General features: G+C 40.5%; 1 protein-coding gene across 1 annotated transcript; it reads right to left on the bottom strand.

The window, feature by feature from the left end:
• Positions 1 to 576: 576 nt before the first annotated feature.
• Positions 577 to 19,456, bottom strand: sptlc2b (serine palmitoyltransferase, long chain base subunit 2b). The gene is made up of 12 exons (XM_031733859.2): positions 19,170 to 19,456; positions 15,195 to 15,389; positions 14,791 to 14,945; positions 12,835 to 12,983; positions 12,232 to 12,356; positions 10,677 to 10,770; positions 9,975 to 10,080; positions 8,117 to 8,336; positions 7,625 to 7,751; positions 4,328 to 4,463; positions 4,036 to 4,165; positions 577 to 2,824 (listed from the first exon to the last, which is right to left on the bottom strand). Exons 1-12 carry the CDS (start codon positions 19,311 to 19,313, stop codon positions 2,711 to 2,713), a joined length of 1,695 nt encoding a protein of 564 aa, XP_031589719.1. The 5' UTR covers positions 19,314 to 19,456; the 3' UTR covers positions 577 to 2,710.
• Positions 19,457 to 19,765: the final 309 nt, after the last annotated feature.

Raw genomic sequence — 19,765 nt, 5'->3', positions numbered from 1 at the left:
CCATAGAAATGTCTAGTTTTACTGTGTCCACGGTAAAATAAACAAAACTAGGAAATTTTCCAGGAATTAACAAAAACTTTCTTTATAATTACAGCAGAGTCTAGGCAGTGAGGTCGCAGACTTCTCTGTAATTTTACACATTTCTTACAAATTTAAGCCCAAAGTGACAGATTTCTTTCATTTACTACATCTTTATATAGGTAAACTGAGATGTAGTTGAAACTGCACTTTTTGTTCTAATAATGAGATATTTCAGAGATAAAATGTGAAGTTACACATCGTTATGCTGACAAAGGGAATTCTTACTTGTCCTCCTGACTTAAGATCAAAGCATGACCCTCGAATGTAAGATGAGCTTGACAACACTGTTAAGTGAATTATTCAGCTTTAGCTCTGTGAAATTTTTTAATCAATTTAAATTTGTGTCACTGCTTTAAAAGTAGGTTAAAGGGCAGCCAATGACTGGACTGTAAGGAATGCTGACTTGTAAGGCAAGAAGGCTTTGTAACGTATTCTTCGTGAGCAGTCTGCGTGTGTGTGCGCGTGTTTGTGGTAAATAAACACAACGTCTTTCTAGAAGTTGATACAAAGAAAGTGATTTAATCTTTGCAGCACCGTTTCCAACAGCACGGTCAACAAACATCATGGCTTTATAAACTCCTTTAAGTGGTTCATCTCCAACCCAAATACAATTCCAAAAGGCAAAAGCAACAGATAAGTTTCCACTGGTCACTGCAAGCAAGTTTACAGGTATTGTAAGCAGCTCAGCATTTGAATCATTTCTCCAGACATTAAACCTGCAGTTTCAGTGAGGGGAAACCAGGCTGAGAAAAACAGCCGTGTTGCTGTTTGCAATTACATTTTTTTTGCCTCCATGGACAGAAACATACTGCACGGCCCTGCAGGAAACTTTGAGTTTTATGTCAGGGTGCATACAGATCATAATGAAATGTTCCACATTTTATTGCTTGTTAACAGCAAATGCATCACCGATCTGTTAGTCAAACTATTTTTTTGTGTGAAGACAGTACTGGAATGATACAGACAAAAAAAATGTGACTAATGTATGATGGATGTACAGTTTAAAAGACCGGCAAATAGCAGTCATGCTGTGCTGAAATGCCCAAAACATTAAACACACGTCTCTAAACTTGTGTTTCATCGCTTCGAGTATTTGCGGGAATTGGCCAGGTTTCTTACTGGCTACACTGACACGGCAGCTCACATCAATAAAGTGATGGAACATAAAAAAACCCCAACAAACACTCAGATGAACAATGTTTGACAGTGGCTTGTAAAGCCACATGTTTGGGGTGACCTCACACAGTAATCTCGGACCAAAACAGAAAACCAAAAAAAAAAAAAAAAAAAATGTGACAAAAAGCAGGATGATATGGAATGTCATTCCAGAGGATGATAACATCTGGTGAATGATGAAGGGAGGAAGAAAAAAAACAAAAAGAAAACCCCAATGACATTTGGACTATAACCAAACAAACCTTACAGGTTTTCAGTGACTACGTCATCTGGACATATAAAACGCCCGTCAGTAGTGCTGCACTGAAGTTAAGACATGTAGTCAAGTTGAAACACACACTTTCCACTCAGATAATGGCTTCCACAAATAAAAGAGATCGCTAACGGCCGACAAACACGTTAAATAAATAAAGTTGTCTGTATATCAGATGAGCCCTACATCGTCATGCGTACAGCGTGCTGTCGTGCTCAGATTGGCGATTCTCATGAAAGCACATGAGTGAGAACAATTTCAGTGGGTGAGAAAGCAACAAACTAGAAAGAAATCACATGGAGCTCATTAGCTTATAGAAATGTTAAAGACACAAGGCTCAAGTTTTTGAGTGCAGGTGTAAACAGTAAATAAAGCTGAAAAATATTTTTAGAAAATATGCAGTTAAAAAAAAATCCTTCGTCTTCCTCTCTGGAATTCTTTCCCTGTTAAATGTTTTCATTTGGAACATCTGCTTTGCATTTTAACAGGAAGGCTAGAAAACATATCTATACATATACTTAGAACCTTTGGTTGGGTAAAAGAACCCAATAATCTCTCTTTTCAAGTAAAAGTGATTAGGATTAAAACAAAACAAAAGCAGATAAATACATATAGTATACACATGCTTATTCCCGTGAAATAATGCATCTCTCACTGAGGTTTGGGATGCTACCCCAAGGCAGTATTACCAACATTGTGATAAATAATATTTACATATATGATCGTTTTCTCTCGAGTTCATCATAGCACGAGCTATGATCAGATTTCAAGAGTGCAAGAGCAGGAAGTCATGGCAGAGCTTCTTCTACCTTGCTCTGAGTTGTTTGAATTACAAAGAAACACCACACTGCTGCTGTTATTGCACAAATAAGATACACATTCAATGTGCGCACAAGAATAAGACTTTATGTTAGACAGATGCAGTCGCAATAAGTTAGGACAAACTGGAAGGGTCTGAATGGACTTTGTAACAATGGACACGGACGCATGTGGCTGATTTTGGTCGCGGTGAAGCTGTTGGGACTTTGGCTTTGTGTCCGCTGGAGTTTGATGTGAACAAATATGGATAACATGAATGCAGAGACTGGCTCAGAGAAAAATACGTGGGGGCATAAGACGGATGTCAGACGAGAAGCGCTAAGGGAGGGGCCGGTGAGTTGGGAAAACACGCTCTGTGTGACAAGAAGAGGACGATGAGGCTCAGTCCTGAAGAAGACTCTCCTCGGACATCCACCCAAGCGAGGGAAGAGGCTGCTCACGTCTTGAATATTTCAGCTGCAGGAGGTCGCCCACTTCACTGATGGCTTCCAATGCCTGACAAAGCAACAGGAAGAATGCAGTTAATCTCAATCCAAAATACAAGAGAAGATAGCCACATAGTAAAAAAACAAAACAAAAAGATAGCACACATGCCAAAACTTAAGAGGATTCAGCCAGACTGATAAGACTGGCTTTGATTTTTAACATGTCAGAGTGCTGAAGGAGGCGAGGAGTCCAAAAGCAGAGGTGAACAGAAGGCTCCCTGTATAAACCACAACTGAACACTTCTTTCCACCAGAGACTGTATCAGTGTTGCAACACACTGCAGGGCACCTGGAAACAATTTACCTTCCTCCTGACCTTTTTTCTGATTCCACGCTTTGAGAAATTGCGAGGCCTGGCTTTTCCAAAGACGGAAAAAGCGGCTCCTAGAAGCTCTGCTACAAAGGCAGGCCTGATGCCGTTTAAACGGACTATTACAAATGGTGTTGACAAGCTTCCCAGTAAGATGAATGAAGTGTCTTTGGAGAGACAGAGCAGCTCAAATAAAAGTCTCTGCCTGAGTCACGCTGTAATCTTTAGAGACAGCTTGGCCCTTCTAGGTTCCTTCAAAATAAAAGGACATATTGGAAGCATTTATTACTTGACAGGCACGCTCACACATACACGGACTCGAACGCAAGGCACACAAAGCTGTCAGTCAGCGGTCAGGCAGGCTGGTTGATTAAAAGTGCAGGAATCCACGATCACCCACAGTGGATCAAAACAAACTCTTAAATCATATTGAGGATAAAATTAAGTCTTCAGCAATCAAATAGTCTATCCTGTAACAACAACTCTTGAACTGGCTTCAGTGGTGAAGGAGACCACTTAGAAGAGCTCAGATGTGCCCTTCTCTTTATGTCTTTGATGATATTTAAGAACTTACTGGAAGCTGCAGATCAGAAGTGGCAGCATTACAATGAGGGAAGTGACTTTTGCAAAGCTCTGGTTTTAGGTCGTGCTTTACAAAGCAACATTTCAAACTGTTTTTAAAAGAGTGAACGATATTTTCAACTCAGTTTTGCACCAATTCTGCTTCCATGCGCACACAGACACGATGAACTTTTAGAGTAAAAACAGCCCATGCTGCAAGTATGAGTAAGGGAAAAAAGTAAAGCAAAAAGAAGGTAAAAGTAAACTTTTGTGTTTCGTCAGTCGACACTGATAAAAGGCTTTTACTATTAGTGAAGGGAGAATGTTAGAAATGGGATTAGACGACTTACTGTATCGAGCATCTCTCTGGTGTGAGCTGCTGATACACAGAAGCGTGCTCTGGATTCGATGATGGGCGTCGCAGGAAAGCCGACGACCACTGTACCGATGTTCCTCTTCAGCATCTCCCGACCGAAGGCCCTGATAAGCAAAGGAAACTTAGACAAAGAGTAATATGCTGCTATTCAAGCCATGGATCTACGATTAATGTTCTCATGAAATAAAAGGTTATATTAAAAACTGAGCACATGCTCTCATGCAGCTATACCAAAAAAACCAACCAACCAAAAAAACCCAACACACCCGATTTTGGCCGGCATGTAGAGCATCAAGGGTACGACGGGGGAGTCCTCGTTGCCATAGATGATAAAGCCCATTTCATGCAGTCTTCTGCGGAAGTAGGTGGTGTTCTGTGAAAGCTGTCGGAGGCGATCAGCACCTGGAAAAGGTAGACAGAGATCCAACTGGGCTTCAGAAGAGTTATTCACAATTTTGATTCAATCTTTTGAGTCAGTTTACTCTCTCTTTACTCCCTGAGATTTCTTCCTCTTGAAGAAGTATCAACTGATTCTTTGCATTTTTGTCAAATTAAATATTATAATCTCTATTAAGTTAACTTTTTTGCAATTGGAGACCTCAAGTATTTACCAAGTAACATCTCCTGGCCTTGATTAAAGCTCCTCCACATCAATGGTGCAACCACACAGGTGTTTTCACTAAATCTGCCTGATAAGCCCTCTTCTGTACAAATTGTTCCTGATTGGCATCCCCCCCACCCCACCCCTCACTCCCCATTGTACCTGTCAGAACAGGAAAACTTACACTTTTATGGCACTTATTAGTACATGAACTTTAGTGATCTCACGCATTCCAGACAACCTGAGCAGACGTCTAATCAGCCAGAGTGAAAGCACCTGTGAGGGTGTGCTGCTCCTTCAAACCACACCGTTCTGGTTACTGGTGCTTGTAAGCTTCATAAAATTTCATTATCTGCTCTTATTCTGCGGCCAAGTGAAGGAAACCGTGTGTACTTTACAGAGACCCCTCCCACCACCACTCATGACGTCTTTATTCCTCAATTTAGCCCGCTTTTGAGCACAACTGATCCAGAGTGAAATACACAGTCATGGTTCTAACAGCAAAACCATGTCTATAAATAAAAACAAACAAAAAAACAGTACAAAACTCTCAAGAAGGCCACATTGTTTCCAGCCTTCTAGTTATTTGAAGACTAGCTTTGAAGACAAACAGAACTCTAATATTTTACGGTCAAGAGGTCAACATCAATCATGTGTCAACCTGATACATGTTGTGGATTCACTCACTGAGTCTGTCTGAGCCGCCAGAGATAGCATCGTAACCCAACAAATAACCATATGGCACAAAGCGCCAAGAGCAACACACATCTGCCTGGCTGTGCTCAAAAATGGAGCAGAAACAGCAGCTTCAGAGCACTAAGACACACAACAAAGTCTGACATTATACTTATCCACATGCTTCCTTTCCAGTCAAGGGATCCAAAGGTATCCACAGAAGAATGGAAGATTCTTTAACCTTCTTTGTATACGGGTGAAAGCTTTGTCTATCTTCTGCTTTTAGGTCGTCTACATAAATTTGATTAATATAAGCTTACAGGCTTTCAGCAATAACAACAGTTTCGCAGGCAGCTCAAATGTCACTCTGACTTTGTGTCAGCGCCTGGATCTTCAAAGGGTTTCATTTCGAGGGCTGACGGGGCTGCAACCAATCAAACCGTAATAGTTACTCTTCTACAAGGAAAACTAGCACATGCTGCAAGGTCAGCTGGTCTGGCCTACTCCTCTCAGACTGACTTACAGGAAAAGTTGATGACACTGTAGAAAGACAGTAACATAAAGGTTAACACCAGATGTTTATTCCTATGCCTAATGAGTTTCATTTCATCTTATATCAGAATGTTTGGGAACTCCAAGTCAGTCAAGCCCTGTGACGAGTAAAGGGGTCCCACCCTGCAAGAAAACAAGACCCTATCATCTATTTGTGTGTGTGCAGGAGTCCAGCAGAGTTTGATCTACACAGACCTCTGGTCGCAAGCACCATGCTGCTTTGTACCCACAGCGTGAAGGAGCACAATCATATACAAAGAAACACACATCTGAAAGCCATAAAGGGGGAGAGGGGAGGGGCAGAATAAAGCCTTCCATCAGCCTGGACTGAACTGGACAAAAGAAAGGAACCATTAACAACCAACTGGAAGAGGCACAATCACACAGAAAGTTCAGAGCCTGACCAATGGATGCTGGTCTAATTTCAGACCAACACAGATATATTGCTATCAGTGTATGTGTTGTCAAATATGCAACTGGGCTTGGGAAGAGTTCATTTAGAATCAACGTTGTAGGTGAGCTTATTATTAACTCAACGTGTTGCAGCAGATAGCCATCCTCCTCGAGCCAAGACTTGTTCTGATTATTTTTAAAGAGAACATAATGCAGAAAAAAGTGCCTGCAATAGTTTAAATCTGGTCTCATCACATGCTTTGTCCAGCAGAGTGCGCTCCAATCTCAATGTTTATAACATGTAGTACCATGGACAACAAATCTGTGTCTGACATTTAAAAAAAAACTGCATTTCTCAGTCTCTGATAAAGTTCTGAGCCTAAAACTTCATCATCAGTAAGCCAACAGTTTTTAAACATATTTAGAAATCAAAATCAGAAGTGACATGACGGAAGTGACTAAACTTTGCACCCCATGCTGCAGTCACATGTGACACTGTTTGTTATATAATATGGGCATGGACCTGTGCAGCATTTACAGCATACCCAGAAAGCTGTAACTAACACACACACACACACACACACACACACACACACACACACACACACACACACACACACACACACACACACACACACACACACACACACACACACACACACACACACACACACACACACACACACACACACACACACACACACACACACACACACACACACACACACACACACACACACACACACACACACACACACACACACACACACACACACACACACACACACACACACACACACACACACACACTTACTTTGATAAAGTGGTCTGACACACCTTTATTTATAGGAAAATATTTACCAGTTAGCTAATAACACTGGCTTTTATCTCTAGCTGTGATAAAATATAGACAAGAGTAGAAAAGCTGGCACAGTTGATTAGAAATTAAATAAAAGCAATACCATAATAACTTTGCATTCAATAACCCACCAATAAGTCTGCAGAATAATATCTGAATGACTGGTCTATACTGCCATCTTGTGGTTATGTCAAATACCAGCAGGAAAACTGACCACAAACATGAGGTTAAAATTTCAGTGATTTCTTAAGTGTTGCAACCAAAACAAAACTGCAGGGGAAAAACAAAAACAAACACAAAAAACAAACCATACCAAAAACCATTTGTAAAGATTCAACTTTAATATTTGATTTGCCAAGTTAACCACCAAAATGTTTCTGCACAACAACTAATAAGCAGTTATCAGAAACAGTTTATGGATAAAAACACCGTCTACACTTCCCTACCAGTATATAAAACGGCTTTGAGCAGTTTTTCACCTACCCAGTGTGGTCCCATCTTCTCCCATGATGATCTTCATAGAGGTGATTATCTGCTGGGCCACAGGAGGGGACATAGAGGTGGCATACATGGCGCTATGAGAGTGGCGGCGCAGATAGTCAATCAGCTCCTGACAGAATGCAATTAAAGTGAGGAAAAAAAAAAAACAAAGTATCACTTGGACAGTCGGGACATGAGGTTTTTAAAAAAAAATTTAATGGCATACTTGAGTTTTTCAAGCCGTCATTTCTAGCTCAAAATGAAAGCATACACTGAATCAGATCCTATCTTGAAAAACAGGAAGCTGAATTCCACTTTACCAGTAAAGACGGTTGGCCAACACTGAATTTAGCAATTTAGGAGTTAGGAAACTGCTCAAGCTATTGACTATGAGTAAGTGTCTCAATACTGTAATAACCAAGTACCATTGCTTTGACTACTTCACATTGCACAGACTAGACTTAGCCTTCTGAACACTGTCAGCAGTTCACTAACCTTTTTGCCTCCAATATATCCCCCAGCAGCCCCAAAGCTTTTGGTGAATGTTCCCATCATGATGTCAACATCTTTGGAATCCAGGCCAAAGTAGTCCACCACTCCCCTGCCATTAGGGCCCAGGGCGCCGATACTGTGAGCCTCGTCCAGGTACAGGTAGGCCTTGTAGCGCTTCTTCAGAGCTATGACCTCCGGGAGACGTACGATTGACCCCTCCATACTTCAGGATTACGAAAAAAAAAAAAAAAAAAAAAGAAGAAAGGAGAGAAATTAAACACCTGCAAAAAACCTAAAACCATTATTAACCACAACCTGAACCAAAGCACAAGAAGGCCGCTGTGTAAAGCAGTTGACATTAAAAGGTACATGCCTAATGCCTCCAGGGCTGTTTATGCATACTCTGTTTGAGAGTACAGTCTGTTTTAGCAACATATGGTTCAACTCTAGAAATCCCTGTGGAAATGAAACTCCATTAACATTGCATTAGTAAAGGGCACTGACTCTTTCAGGCAGTTGGTCTGAGAACTATATTGATCAACAGGATTGATTGTCTTTATAGTAAATCCCTTCAAAGAACAAGGAATATAGTACACTTAAGGGAGAGTGGAACAACTTTCAAACTGCCATGTCTGGCAAATGTATTTATTAAATTATTTCTGAAATCTGTCAAAAATATGCGGTTGTTTATTATGCAAATAGAAAACTGAAACAACTAAAGAGTCCTTATTCACACATAATCACCCCCCCCAAACTATTCTGGCCATGCTTTTTCCAGAAATGACCCCCCCCCCCAAATACCATAATTGAAACCACATCACGTTTCACTGTTAGTGCAATGGAATGCAATCACAAATAACGGCTTCTTAAAAGTTAACTTTCCCTTCTGCGTTGTTCATTCAGTCACCTGATTATGGTAAATCTGGAGACTTTCTTTTCTATTTGTGTTATTTTGGTTATTACATTATATGTGGTATACAGTGTCACGATGTCTAAAGTCAGCAGGCGAGTGTAGCACCAGGTTACAGAGGAGTGTTGTACATTAAACTCACCAAGGTGCTGCTTCATTTATCTTGTTGAAGAGTTTCATTGGAAATTAACCTGCTGACGTGTGAAGGTGGGACTGTATCCTTCTCATTAAAATCAGCCTTTAGAATCAGAAGTGCATCAGTGCTTAAAATCTCACTGATATGAAAGGTCATGTTAGGACATGGGTAGATGTTACGAAACACTAAAGATTATGGAATTTATGCCATCGGTCAAACTAAATAAAGACTTATGGGTTCATAGTCGCAAAACTTTGGTGTCAGGTGGCTGACTGGAAACAGTGTAATGTGATACAGGCTAGAGTACTGTAACAGTATTACTGTTTTCAGAAACTGCATTTTACTGTACAATTTTCAGACTCACTGTTATGGCAACAAAGATTATGCAATGAGGTCATGATGTACCACAAACAACAGCAGATATCCACGTTAGTCCCCCCCCCCCCACCAAAAAAGAAAGAAGCTGTGGTTGAAGAAGCTAACATATTAAACTACCAATCTGCCAACACCACCTATGTGTCATGATTTTAGAAGTGGCTAATTGTTACCTCTTTGGGTGCAGCTGTCTGTTGGCTAGTGGCAGATGGTCATGTAACAACTTACACCCAACCACAGTAGTATATTCATAAAATATTAATAATTAATTTGACTTGCAGTATTTATGAGGTTGAAATGACTAACTGCACATTACCAGCTCGCACACCATATAATCTATGCTAATTCATTAAGGCAGTACATTATTTCGTTTAGGCAAGTGTAATGCTTTGGAATAGTATTTTATCATGCTGAAGAACCACAAAAACTGCTGTCTGCACCTGTAAATGCCCTCCACCACAATAAGAATTTTCTTCCAGGGTCGGTGGGTTCTCGGCTGCCCATGCACGATGGCATCTCTCAGTAGCTTCTCAAGGCTTTGCATGTCTACAACACAAAGGAGTTTGTGAATAAATGTTTGTTTTAAGTTATTTGTTAAATCACTGACAGTAAGAAAAAGCCATGTAATGAAAAGACAAGCGACTTTAAGGATTAACATTTTCCCAACAGAAATATGAGAGCTGTGTTAAATGGATGAACAACTCTGTCAATATTTCATGATCACAGAGCATTTTCTCAGAAGCCACCTGGCCTGGTTCCTGCCTGCTGACTACAAGTCATGATCTCAGCTATGTGTGTGTATCTGTCATGTTTTTATCCTGAGCTGAAAAATAACCACACCCTATAATGTGTTATTTAGCACTGGAAACAATACAGTCAATGTATAACTGCAGACATGAGTAAGCAAGTGTCCAAAAAATAGTTTGGATTTTATAAAAGCAACATGTTGAAATGTACGCACACACCCACGCTGAATGTCTTTGCTATCCTTTTGACTTAACGGGAATTATAGTTAATTGTTGCACAGAGTTGAAAGATCCATTCTAATCCTTTGTCTCCAGTGTACTGTTATGCTTTGGGTGTAACGCAAAATTCAGCTCAACTGCTTTCAGGTCAGCGGTTTAAAACTGTAAGTCACTCACTGTTGTGTTTGAAGACCCGAATCGTGGAGCCCGACAGACGAGCACCCAGCACCAGCGACGTATGATTCAGCTCGTCGCTCAGGATGAGGCAACCCTACAACCGCAAACAGAAATGCAGTTTTTAAATGAAAGCGACAAAGTTTACACATTTTTTCACGTAACTTTAGCAGCTCACCAAGTAGCCAGAACAGCAGAACACCATTATTTCTCCAGAAACGTATATAGCTCAGAACTTCAAGAACTGTCTTTGCTCATCCTTGTTTAGGGATGGATCTATTGTTATTTAGGTTACACTTAAGGTAAGCCTTTAGTACATGAGGCAAATATTACAAGGAAAACATAAGAAGAAGAAGAAGTCAAGTAACTGACACGCTATGCCTGCCAATATGAATTTTTATTACATTGAAGAGTGAATTAAATATGACTGATTCCAATAAAAAATGGATCGATAATTGTTAAGTTCATACAGACTGAAAGCAAAAAAGACATCATCAAAAGCAATACCGACCCGTTTCAAAAAACAAAACAAAAACAGATGACATTACAAAATGGCAGCCTGCCCAGCTCTTAAAATCAGCACACATAAACGGTCGAATATAAGTTCCTCTAGCCAATAAAAACCCGAGTTTGTTACAACATCACATTATGAGGACACAAGGATGTGAGCTAATAGAAACGCGACAACCACGGTTAAGAATTTATGAACGTTTATGACGAGAGCAGTCTGATTAAATCTAAATTTCAGTCTCAATATTATTTCCATTCCCATGTTTGTCATTAATGGTCATAAAGACATATGTTCTGACTCACAAGGTACAGTGACACGCGCCTTTCTACCTTCCCACCAGCTACAGAAGAAAAGCACAAGTAAGGATCACGGCTGGAACAACAGGAATTCCAACACTCAGAGGTTTTGTTCCCAGAAACTAGAACAACCTGAACTCTACAAGTGTGGCTATCCATCTGAAAAAGATACCCTGTTTTTTATTGTTTGTTTTTTTGATTATATCTCTCGGCTGGCCTGGGAACGCCTTGGTGTTCCCCCGGATGAGCTGGAGGAGGTGGCTGGGGAGAGGGAGGTCTGGGCTTCTCTGCTTAGGCTGCTGCCCCCGCGACCCGACTTCGGATAAAGCGGATGAGGATGAGGATGAGGATGAGGTTTTTTTAAATCCTGTCCCCTCTGGCAGCTTCTGCAATCATAATTATGATCTGAATGGTTTTCCCACCAGCACAAGTACTCCAAGCCCCACACCCAAAGACCCCGATAAAACCTGTTTGACCAGGATGTTTTATGAATGGAGTGATTTTTTTTTTGGCAAGGCCTTTGCAAAGTATTTAAAGTTTTACATTTATAAGTGAAATTGGGCAGTAGCTGTGTGGAAGGGCAGGGTCTTTGCCTGGTATCCAGTAAGGATCCCATTTTCACTCTATACAGGAAGAGGTGGGTTTCCTCAGCAAAAATTACTGTTACCAACACTCACAAAGGGCTCAACGTGATAATATAGGTACAGATGAATACATCTGAGTGACAAAGGAAGTGAAAGAAATTCCTCACCTTCCCCATGAGAGCAGGAATATTCATGGAATTGGTTGCGAAACCCATGCCAAAAGCCATGGCTGACTCAACTCCCAGAAACCTGGCAACCAATTGCTCCATTTCCTCATGGATGTCCAAGTTTCCTGAATTAAAAAAAAAAAAAAAAAAAAAAAAAAAAAAAAAAAAAAAAATTATCACAGCAGCTCTTCAGGTTCCTCTAATATTTAAATTAAAGACTTTTCTGTAAGTCACGCTGCCTTTTCCATCATATTGGTGAAGTCAGTACATTTCCCTTAAGCTACATCCCTCCAAAAAAATAAAGAAATAAAAAGAAAGAGCAGCATACTAGGTGCTGAACTGTAAAAGGATTTGAATTTCAAAGCTCATATCACAGATTATTATTTCATTCAGTCTTTTAAGAGCTTCAGCAGCACTTGAGCTGTGGCTACTGATGCATCCTGAAAGCGAAAACAAATGTGGAGCAGCGGTTTAAGTGGAAGTGGAGAGTTTGGGCGATTCCACTTTTACTCATAGTGGAAAAAAAGCATCCTTGAAGGATGATGAATCACAAGAAGGATTTCACAGACCAAATGTCAACATTCAAAAGATTTCACCCCTTACCCATCTCACAGCGAGTGCTGCCCACTCCCGCTCCATACATTTTTGTGACCTCGAGAGCAGCATCGGCACAAGCTCCAGTGTTCTCAGCGAAGCCGAGGTAGTTGTACGAGCCCATGTTGATAACGTCCTTCACCACTTTGCCTGTATGCCTGAGGGGAAGAGACAGAGACACAAAACTGGGTTTTAAAAAAATTGTTTCTTTAACCTTGTTTGCTCATTTTGCAATGCAAATCTTTTTTAGTGTGTACATTTCAACTTCCAATGTTATCATGCACATTGGAACAATAAACTATTATGTTAACAATAGAATTTGGCAGGTATGCTGCATTTTTTTAAACAACAGATACTAATCAGAGAAATATTTTTAAAGAATGATACAGTCTTTAAAATAAGCAGAGCAGTTTATCTACAGAGAACTCTTCTGTATTCAAACAAGCCTAAATTCAGCAGCTGTCAAACTTTTCAACTCTTTAATTACAGATCACTTAACATTATAAAGACCCTATTGTAGGTAGCATGAGCTAGCACATGCTACCTACAATAGGGAGAAATAACATCCCCTTTAACAGAAAGAAACTTACAGCAGAGCCAGGCTCAACAGCTGTCTGTGTAACACAGACAGACTTTGTGAACAAAAGTACTGCGCCACACCTGTTTTCAGCCCTATTGCCAAAGGTACATAAAAATAAAAAAAATACGCACCTGGCTTTGCAGTCTGCCTTTACAAACTTTTGTGATATAATCAGTCATTCTAAAGAGCTCACTGAATTCCAGCATGGTACTGTGACCAGATGCCATCTTTGCAACAAGTCAGTTCATGAAAGTTTTCCCTCCCAGACATTTGAGCAGTTGTAAGTGGCATTATTGCAAAATGGAAGCGTTTAGGAAACATAACAACTCAGCTATAAAGTAGTGGACCTTTTAAAGTTACAGAGCGGGCTCACTGAGTGCAGAGGTGCATAGTAGGTCAAAGTCGCCAAAGCTCTGCTGACTCATTAACTACAGAATTCCAAACCTCCTCTGGCATTAACATCAGCACAAAGACTGTATGCCGAGAGATTCCTGGCAGAACAGCTCCTGTAGATGTGATGTGTAGGTTTGTCCAGTACTTTTGTGCATAAATTTGTTTGTATTTAAAGTTTTTACAGAAGTAAGCTGCTCTTTTAGGGCAGTGAGTTAAAGTACTCTGAAGAAGTAAACACAAAAAAAATAAAAATTATGAATTGGGTATGAGAATTATCTGAATTATGAACTCAACTCACTCATCTAATTTTGGTTAGTCATTATTGTCTAATCATATTTTCCTAAATAGTACCTCTGGAAATCTACAGGTGTAAGGGAAATAAATTTGAGACATTTTGAGACTTTAAAGGACCAACTGCCAGTTTGCTTTGGGATGTCAGCATGTTTAGGGATGATTTCTCTTTCATACTTTACTGTAATACGTTGCGTAGGGTGTATCTTAGGACATCATGTGACAGAAAGCAGTGGTTTCAACATAACCATGTGAATCATGCCTTGCATCACTCACTATCAGAAACACAAGGTCAGTAACTGTGTGTGTAAATCAGTGACACAGAAATACACACCTCAGAGAGACTACGTCACTCTCATTATCAGAACTGCAAGGTCAGTGACTTAAAGTGCATATTAATGGAACACACACACACACACACACACACACACACACACACACACACACACACACACACACACACACACACACACACACACACACACACACACACACACACACACACACACACACACACACACACACACACACACACACACACACACACACACACACACACACACACACACACACACACACACACACACACACACACACCCCTCTCTGAGGGGAGTAATGACCTTCATGTGAAACACCTCTATTCAAAATAAACACATGGAGACAAAGAACCACAAAAACAGCACAAAAAACAAGCGACTTACTCAAACGTCCAGTTGTAGTCACGAGTTACTCTCTCTACCAAGTCCACCTTGGCGCCAGGAACACTGCAGATAGGGCGGTTCCAGTTGTCTCGGATCCGCATGTACAAATTCCTGGTGTAAAAGTTTTCAAAATCCTGATAGAGGGGGACAAAATCCTGCAGAAAGAAGGCGAGAAAGTGCAGATGATTTCTAACATGATCTTGACAGTTTAAATTAGGAGCCATCTCTGAACCAGATGTAAAACAACAACATGAAGACCAACTCTTTTCAAACATCAAATATCCTAAATTCAAACATAAAACATGTTGCAATAAAAGTAGGATGACTAGATTATTTTGTCTTGTTTGGAATTTGTCCCCTGAATTTGTCTTTTATGTAAAAAAGTTCAGTAAGCACTTCATTACCTTCTGCTCGTCTCTCTCACGGGCCACATGGCACTTTTCAATGTTCCAGTGTCTAAGGAAGTCTCTGAGGTAGCCAAAGATGGTGAGGATACCGTAGCCCATGTAGGTGAGCACAGCAACCCATAGAGGAGTCTCCTCGAAGGATTCCACAAATGGTTTCTTGTACAAGCTGGAATTATGGGGGACATTTTGGTTCTGGAAGTCAACAAACAAAAACAGGAGGTTAGAATCTCAATTTCAATTAACAAGTGAAATTTAAACATCTTTGTACAGATTCAACCAGCCAATCTGAGTGCGAGATATAGACTTAAGACCATTTCCGCATCTCGCCAGATCTGTTCGCTTACTACTACTATACAAGAACTCCAAAACACAGCGTGACAGAAAGCAGGACCCGGTCACTCCAGTTTAAGCTGGAGTTTAAGTGTTTCTTGGAAAGACTGTCAGAAAGCTAAAGGTTACACAATAAGTACATATATTCGTGAACACTGAGGCATTCCTGTGTCCCTGCAGCCCCCCCCCCCCCAAGCCCATTCCCTCTAGGGCTCTGAGTGACTGATTTTTATGAATAGTTATATTGATCTTGGATTGTGAGGTGATATAAATGTGGTCATAGATTGGTGGAGCAGCACAACACTGAAAAAAAAATAAATAAATAGAAAAGCTTGGGTATATGATTTTTTTGGTTGCCTACAAAACCAACAGTAAACTGATGAGGGCAGTTACTCATTACATTGCTCTGCCCTGCAGCTTAGCAGCCATATCACATATGACCAGTCATGCCTCTCCGAGAAACACCTTTGAGCTTATGACCAGGAGAGGAGCGCGTGTGTGTGTGCACAGGGTGTGTAACTAAACCCAACCACACAGGTAAAAGTTCACTGAAACAGCACTGAGAGAATAGCACTCTGGCAGCCATGTTTTCTGAAAGCAGTGAGCACAAAACAGTCCTGTTCAAGTGCACTGTTCAAACAGACTGTTGCATACCGATGCTAGCCAACGAGACTAGATGTAGTTTGCCTGGCTTCAGATTTACTCTGTTTAAAAATAAAATAAAATAAAAAATACACCTGTAAACACACAGGCCCAGAGAGGTCCCATTTGTTTACAGACGAGCATCACTGAAACTGCACCAAGAGGAACAGCCAAATAACAACCCTTTATGTTTGCTCTTTCTCATGCTTGCTCTGCAGTTCAGCAGATCATATTACACTGTATACATAATAAGAGCAGCTCTTGGTGTACGGTTCACATCAGACACAACACATTAGAGCAGTCAAGCTCTCCATCTGCTACCTTTGGATTCGGCTCATTTTTACTGAATAATTGTAAGCTGAAAGGATCTTTCCCTCTGCATGCTCAAATCCTGCTTCTAACCATTTTTCCATAAACTCGTCATATTATGTGATTATTGATCTGTCACTGAAATCCAGTCTTACTGTAAAATGTGTTAAATACTGCACTCGATCGACAGGGAACACTCATTTCAACCAGCTGATAGAAGGAAACAGTTAAAAAAAGTGCTGCTAAAAGAGAGCAATTGCTTGCATCTCTATTCTTGCATCAAACACAGGTCTCACCAGGAAGCAACAACAAATTCAACGCCTTATCAACAGCAAGCGAGTGCCCAATCAAAGCAGGGACAGGAGGACGCTTTTTCACTGTTTACAGCAATTCCAGTTTAAGTGTAAATACCGTGCATAACAATGACCTAGGCCAATCGCCCCGTTTGACATTGCAAAATAAAATTAAAGAGGTCCTAATGTGCGGATTTCTAGCTCCAGGTTTCTTTTTCTGGGACTCCATTAGCTTTTACTTTTTGCCTTAAACCAGCTTATTACATCCCCCGCCCTCATAAACTGAAGGTTTGAGGAGCAGGTGGGTAGGGCAGCAGTCAGCCCTGTGTCCCCAAGATGACCATATCCGCTGCCAGTGACTCACACAGAGGCAAGAGTAGGAAAAAAACTTTTCGAAACTGATCTTTCGGTTCACAGCCTTTACCGCCACATACATTCATTTCATTATTTGCAACTTTGACCATGTCAAAACGAGCGTCTATATATATCTTTAAGGATTAAGCTGTTAATATAGCCACAAAATCTGGATCTAGTTATGTAAATGCATTAGTGTTGAAATCAGCATTCTACAGCTGACTGCTGTTGGATTAACTGTCCCCCTTCTGTGTTTAATTTAAACAAGCTAAAAACAACAAACACAAGGCAGACCTCCACTACCACAAAAAACACACACTTTCAAAAAGAGTTTTTTCTTCTTTTTGTGGGTTTCATTCCTGCCTTGGGAATGAAAGGGAAGGACCCCACCCTTCACAGCCTGAAGACATTCCTCTCCTGCTCAAGTGTCATGTGAAAGTAGTCGTGTCCTTCTCTCCCAGGAGACTGATAAGTTTCTGTGGTAATAACTCAGCAGGACCTCAGTCGTCTCATACTAGGGTCAGCGTAAACAAAGGCCTGTCTGATTTCACCTGGCACAGGCGCAATATACACGCAAGAGGTGAAAAACAACAGGGTGTAACGTTACAGAAAAAAAAAAAGTCTCCACTGCAGTCAGGGCTGATCAGGTGGCATGTTCCCCTTGACAGCACAAGTATATGTAGCCTATACAGCACAGAAAACCCAATACAAGGTAAAACCACAGTAGAATATGTTAAAGAGAAATGCTTATTTAAAAATAAAAAGTAAGTAAAAGTTCATTTTAACTTAAACAGCTAGCTTGAGGTTTATAGTATTAGGCCTAAAAGTGCAGACTGTATGAGATAACCAGAGAATGCATTTCCTGAAGAAACTGCAATGTGAATGCTGACAGCTGAATGTTTTGAGCTGAAATGTAATAGCTGCTGAACGTCAAGTTAAAAATATTGAATGAGCTGAAATAGGCCAAATCATTCACCTGAAGGCTAAAGTGTAGAACTGTTAAGAACTAAAGTTCACGCAGAACAAGTCTCAAAATTGGAAAGTAGCTGAACATCTTTAAAGTGTAGATGAGAAAAAGCTGACTATTAACAAAAGAAATTTAGAATCACAAAACATCTGAATGAATATTGAAAGTTCATATTCTTTAAATCACTGAAATGTGGGGAGAATCCACTACAGACACACAAGTGTGTTCTTTATGTTAGTGCTGTCAAAAATGTGGCCACAGGAGCAATTTAAAAAGTGGGGTCTTTCCTGCTGTTGAGACAAACTAACTAAAAATACAATACAGTATGTCTCTGTGGGTTGGTTAGAAGTTACTCCCTTCACTTGGATCCACAGTTTAAAAAGTTTACATGTGTTAGTTTTGAGAGATGCATTGTTGATAACTGCAGACCAAACTCTGTGGACACAGCAGCAGTTGAAAGAGAAAATTTTAAGATGCATCTTTTGATCTATGCCACTCTGGCATTTGGCTTTTCTCGACGTAATGCCAACAATCCATCCCATAGACACCCATTATAAACTCTGAAACGGGTGAAAACAGCATGAAACTTAAACTTTGAACACGACAGACACCATTCAAACTTCGAAAGTTTGAATGGTGTCTGTAGGTCAACATAGGTGGAAGTAGTTAGAGATGAAAGATGAGTAAGTTGAAAGAAGATTCGAACATTCTTAGAAAATGCTTTTTCTAAGCTGAATGGTGCTGAACGAGACAGCGTAGAAAAAACGTACGGAATATGAAATAATAATAATAATACTAACAATAATAATAAAGATGTGAACCAACTGCCCAGAGTTCAGTCTTGGCTAATGTCATTAATATAGCAGCTAACTCGTGAGGTCACAGTCATATGGCAGCTACTCACACTCATATGCTTGCTGTGGAAACACACTCCCTCACAGGAGTATGTGGCCACAGTACAAACAGAGGAAATACAAACGAACGGCTCCCAGGCTAACACTAACAGGATTAATTCAAACTATGCTGGAGCGCTGTTTGTATATGGACGTGCCCTAGCAGTTGACGGTTGGGCCTTACCTTGTCTCTAGGGCGGCGATACTTCTGTGGCTGTTCAAACAGAGAGTGATCCTTCACGAAGCCATTTTTACTGGCCTTTTTACCATTCGAGGTCCGGTGACAAATGTCTCCATTTAGCAGCTTACTCGTAGCACTTTCCGTCATCTTCGTCGGCCGGCTAAACCTACAAATTTCCCGGTTTGAAGTAGCTTAACTTGGGTAACGTTATCGTGAAGTCTTGCTTGTATGAGCTGAAGAAGACGCTATTCAACGCCCACTATGAACAGTGAAGACACGAGACTGCCGGAAATCCCCGCCCCTCAATGGTGTTATTGGCCAATGCGGTTACTCCAGTACAAAGATCGTCTATACAAGTCAAAAAATAGTGTTCCTAGTGTTTAAACAAAACAATGAACGATAAAATACATTATCTATCTATCTATCTATCTATCTATCTATCTATCTATCTATCTATCTATCTATCTATCGATCGATCGATCGATCGATCGATCTATGAGAAAGAGAGAGACAGACAGAGAGAGACAAGAGAGAAACTTGTGTCACTGCTTGTATACATTTCCTGCTATGTCTTATGTAACAGCTGCTGTTCAAATAAC

Source organism: Oreochromis aureus, linkage group 15 (genome assembly GCF_013358895.1).
Source record: "Oreochromis aureus strain Israel breed Guangdong linkage group 15, ZZ_aureus, whole genome shotgun sequence".
NCBI classification, from domain to species: Eukaryota; Metazoa; Chordata; class Actinopteri; order Cichliformes; family Cichlidae; genus Oreochromis; species Oreochromis aureus.
The sequence above is the reverse complement of the archived record's forward strand: the minus strand, read 5'-3'. Positions and strand labels throughout refer to the sequence as shown.

Coding starts and splice junctions, on each gene's coding strand:
- sptlc2b (XM_031733859.2), bottom strand. CDS start 19,313: ATGACGGAAAGTGCTACGAGTAAGCTGCTAAATGGAGACATTTGTCAC. Junction 15,390..19,169: donor ATCGCCGCCCTAGAGACAAG/GTAAGGCCCAAC, acceptor GTTGACTTCCAG/AACCAAAATGTCCCCCATAA. Junction 8,337..9,974: donor GTGGTGGAGGGCATTTACAG/GTGCAGACAGCA, acceptor GTAATCCTGAAG/TATGGAGGGGTCAATCGTAC.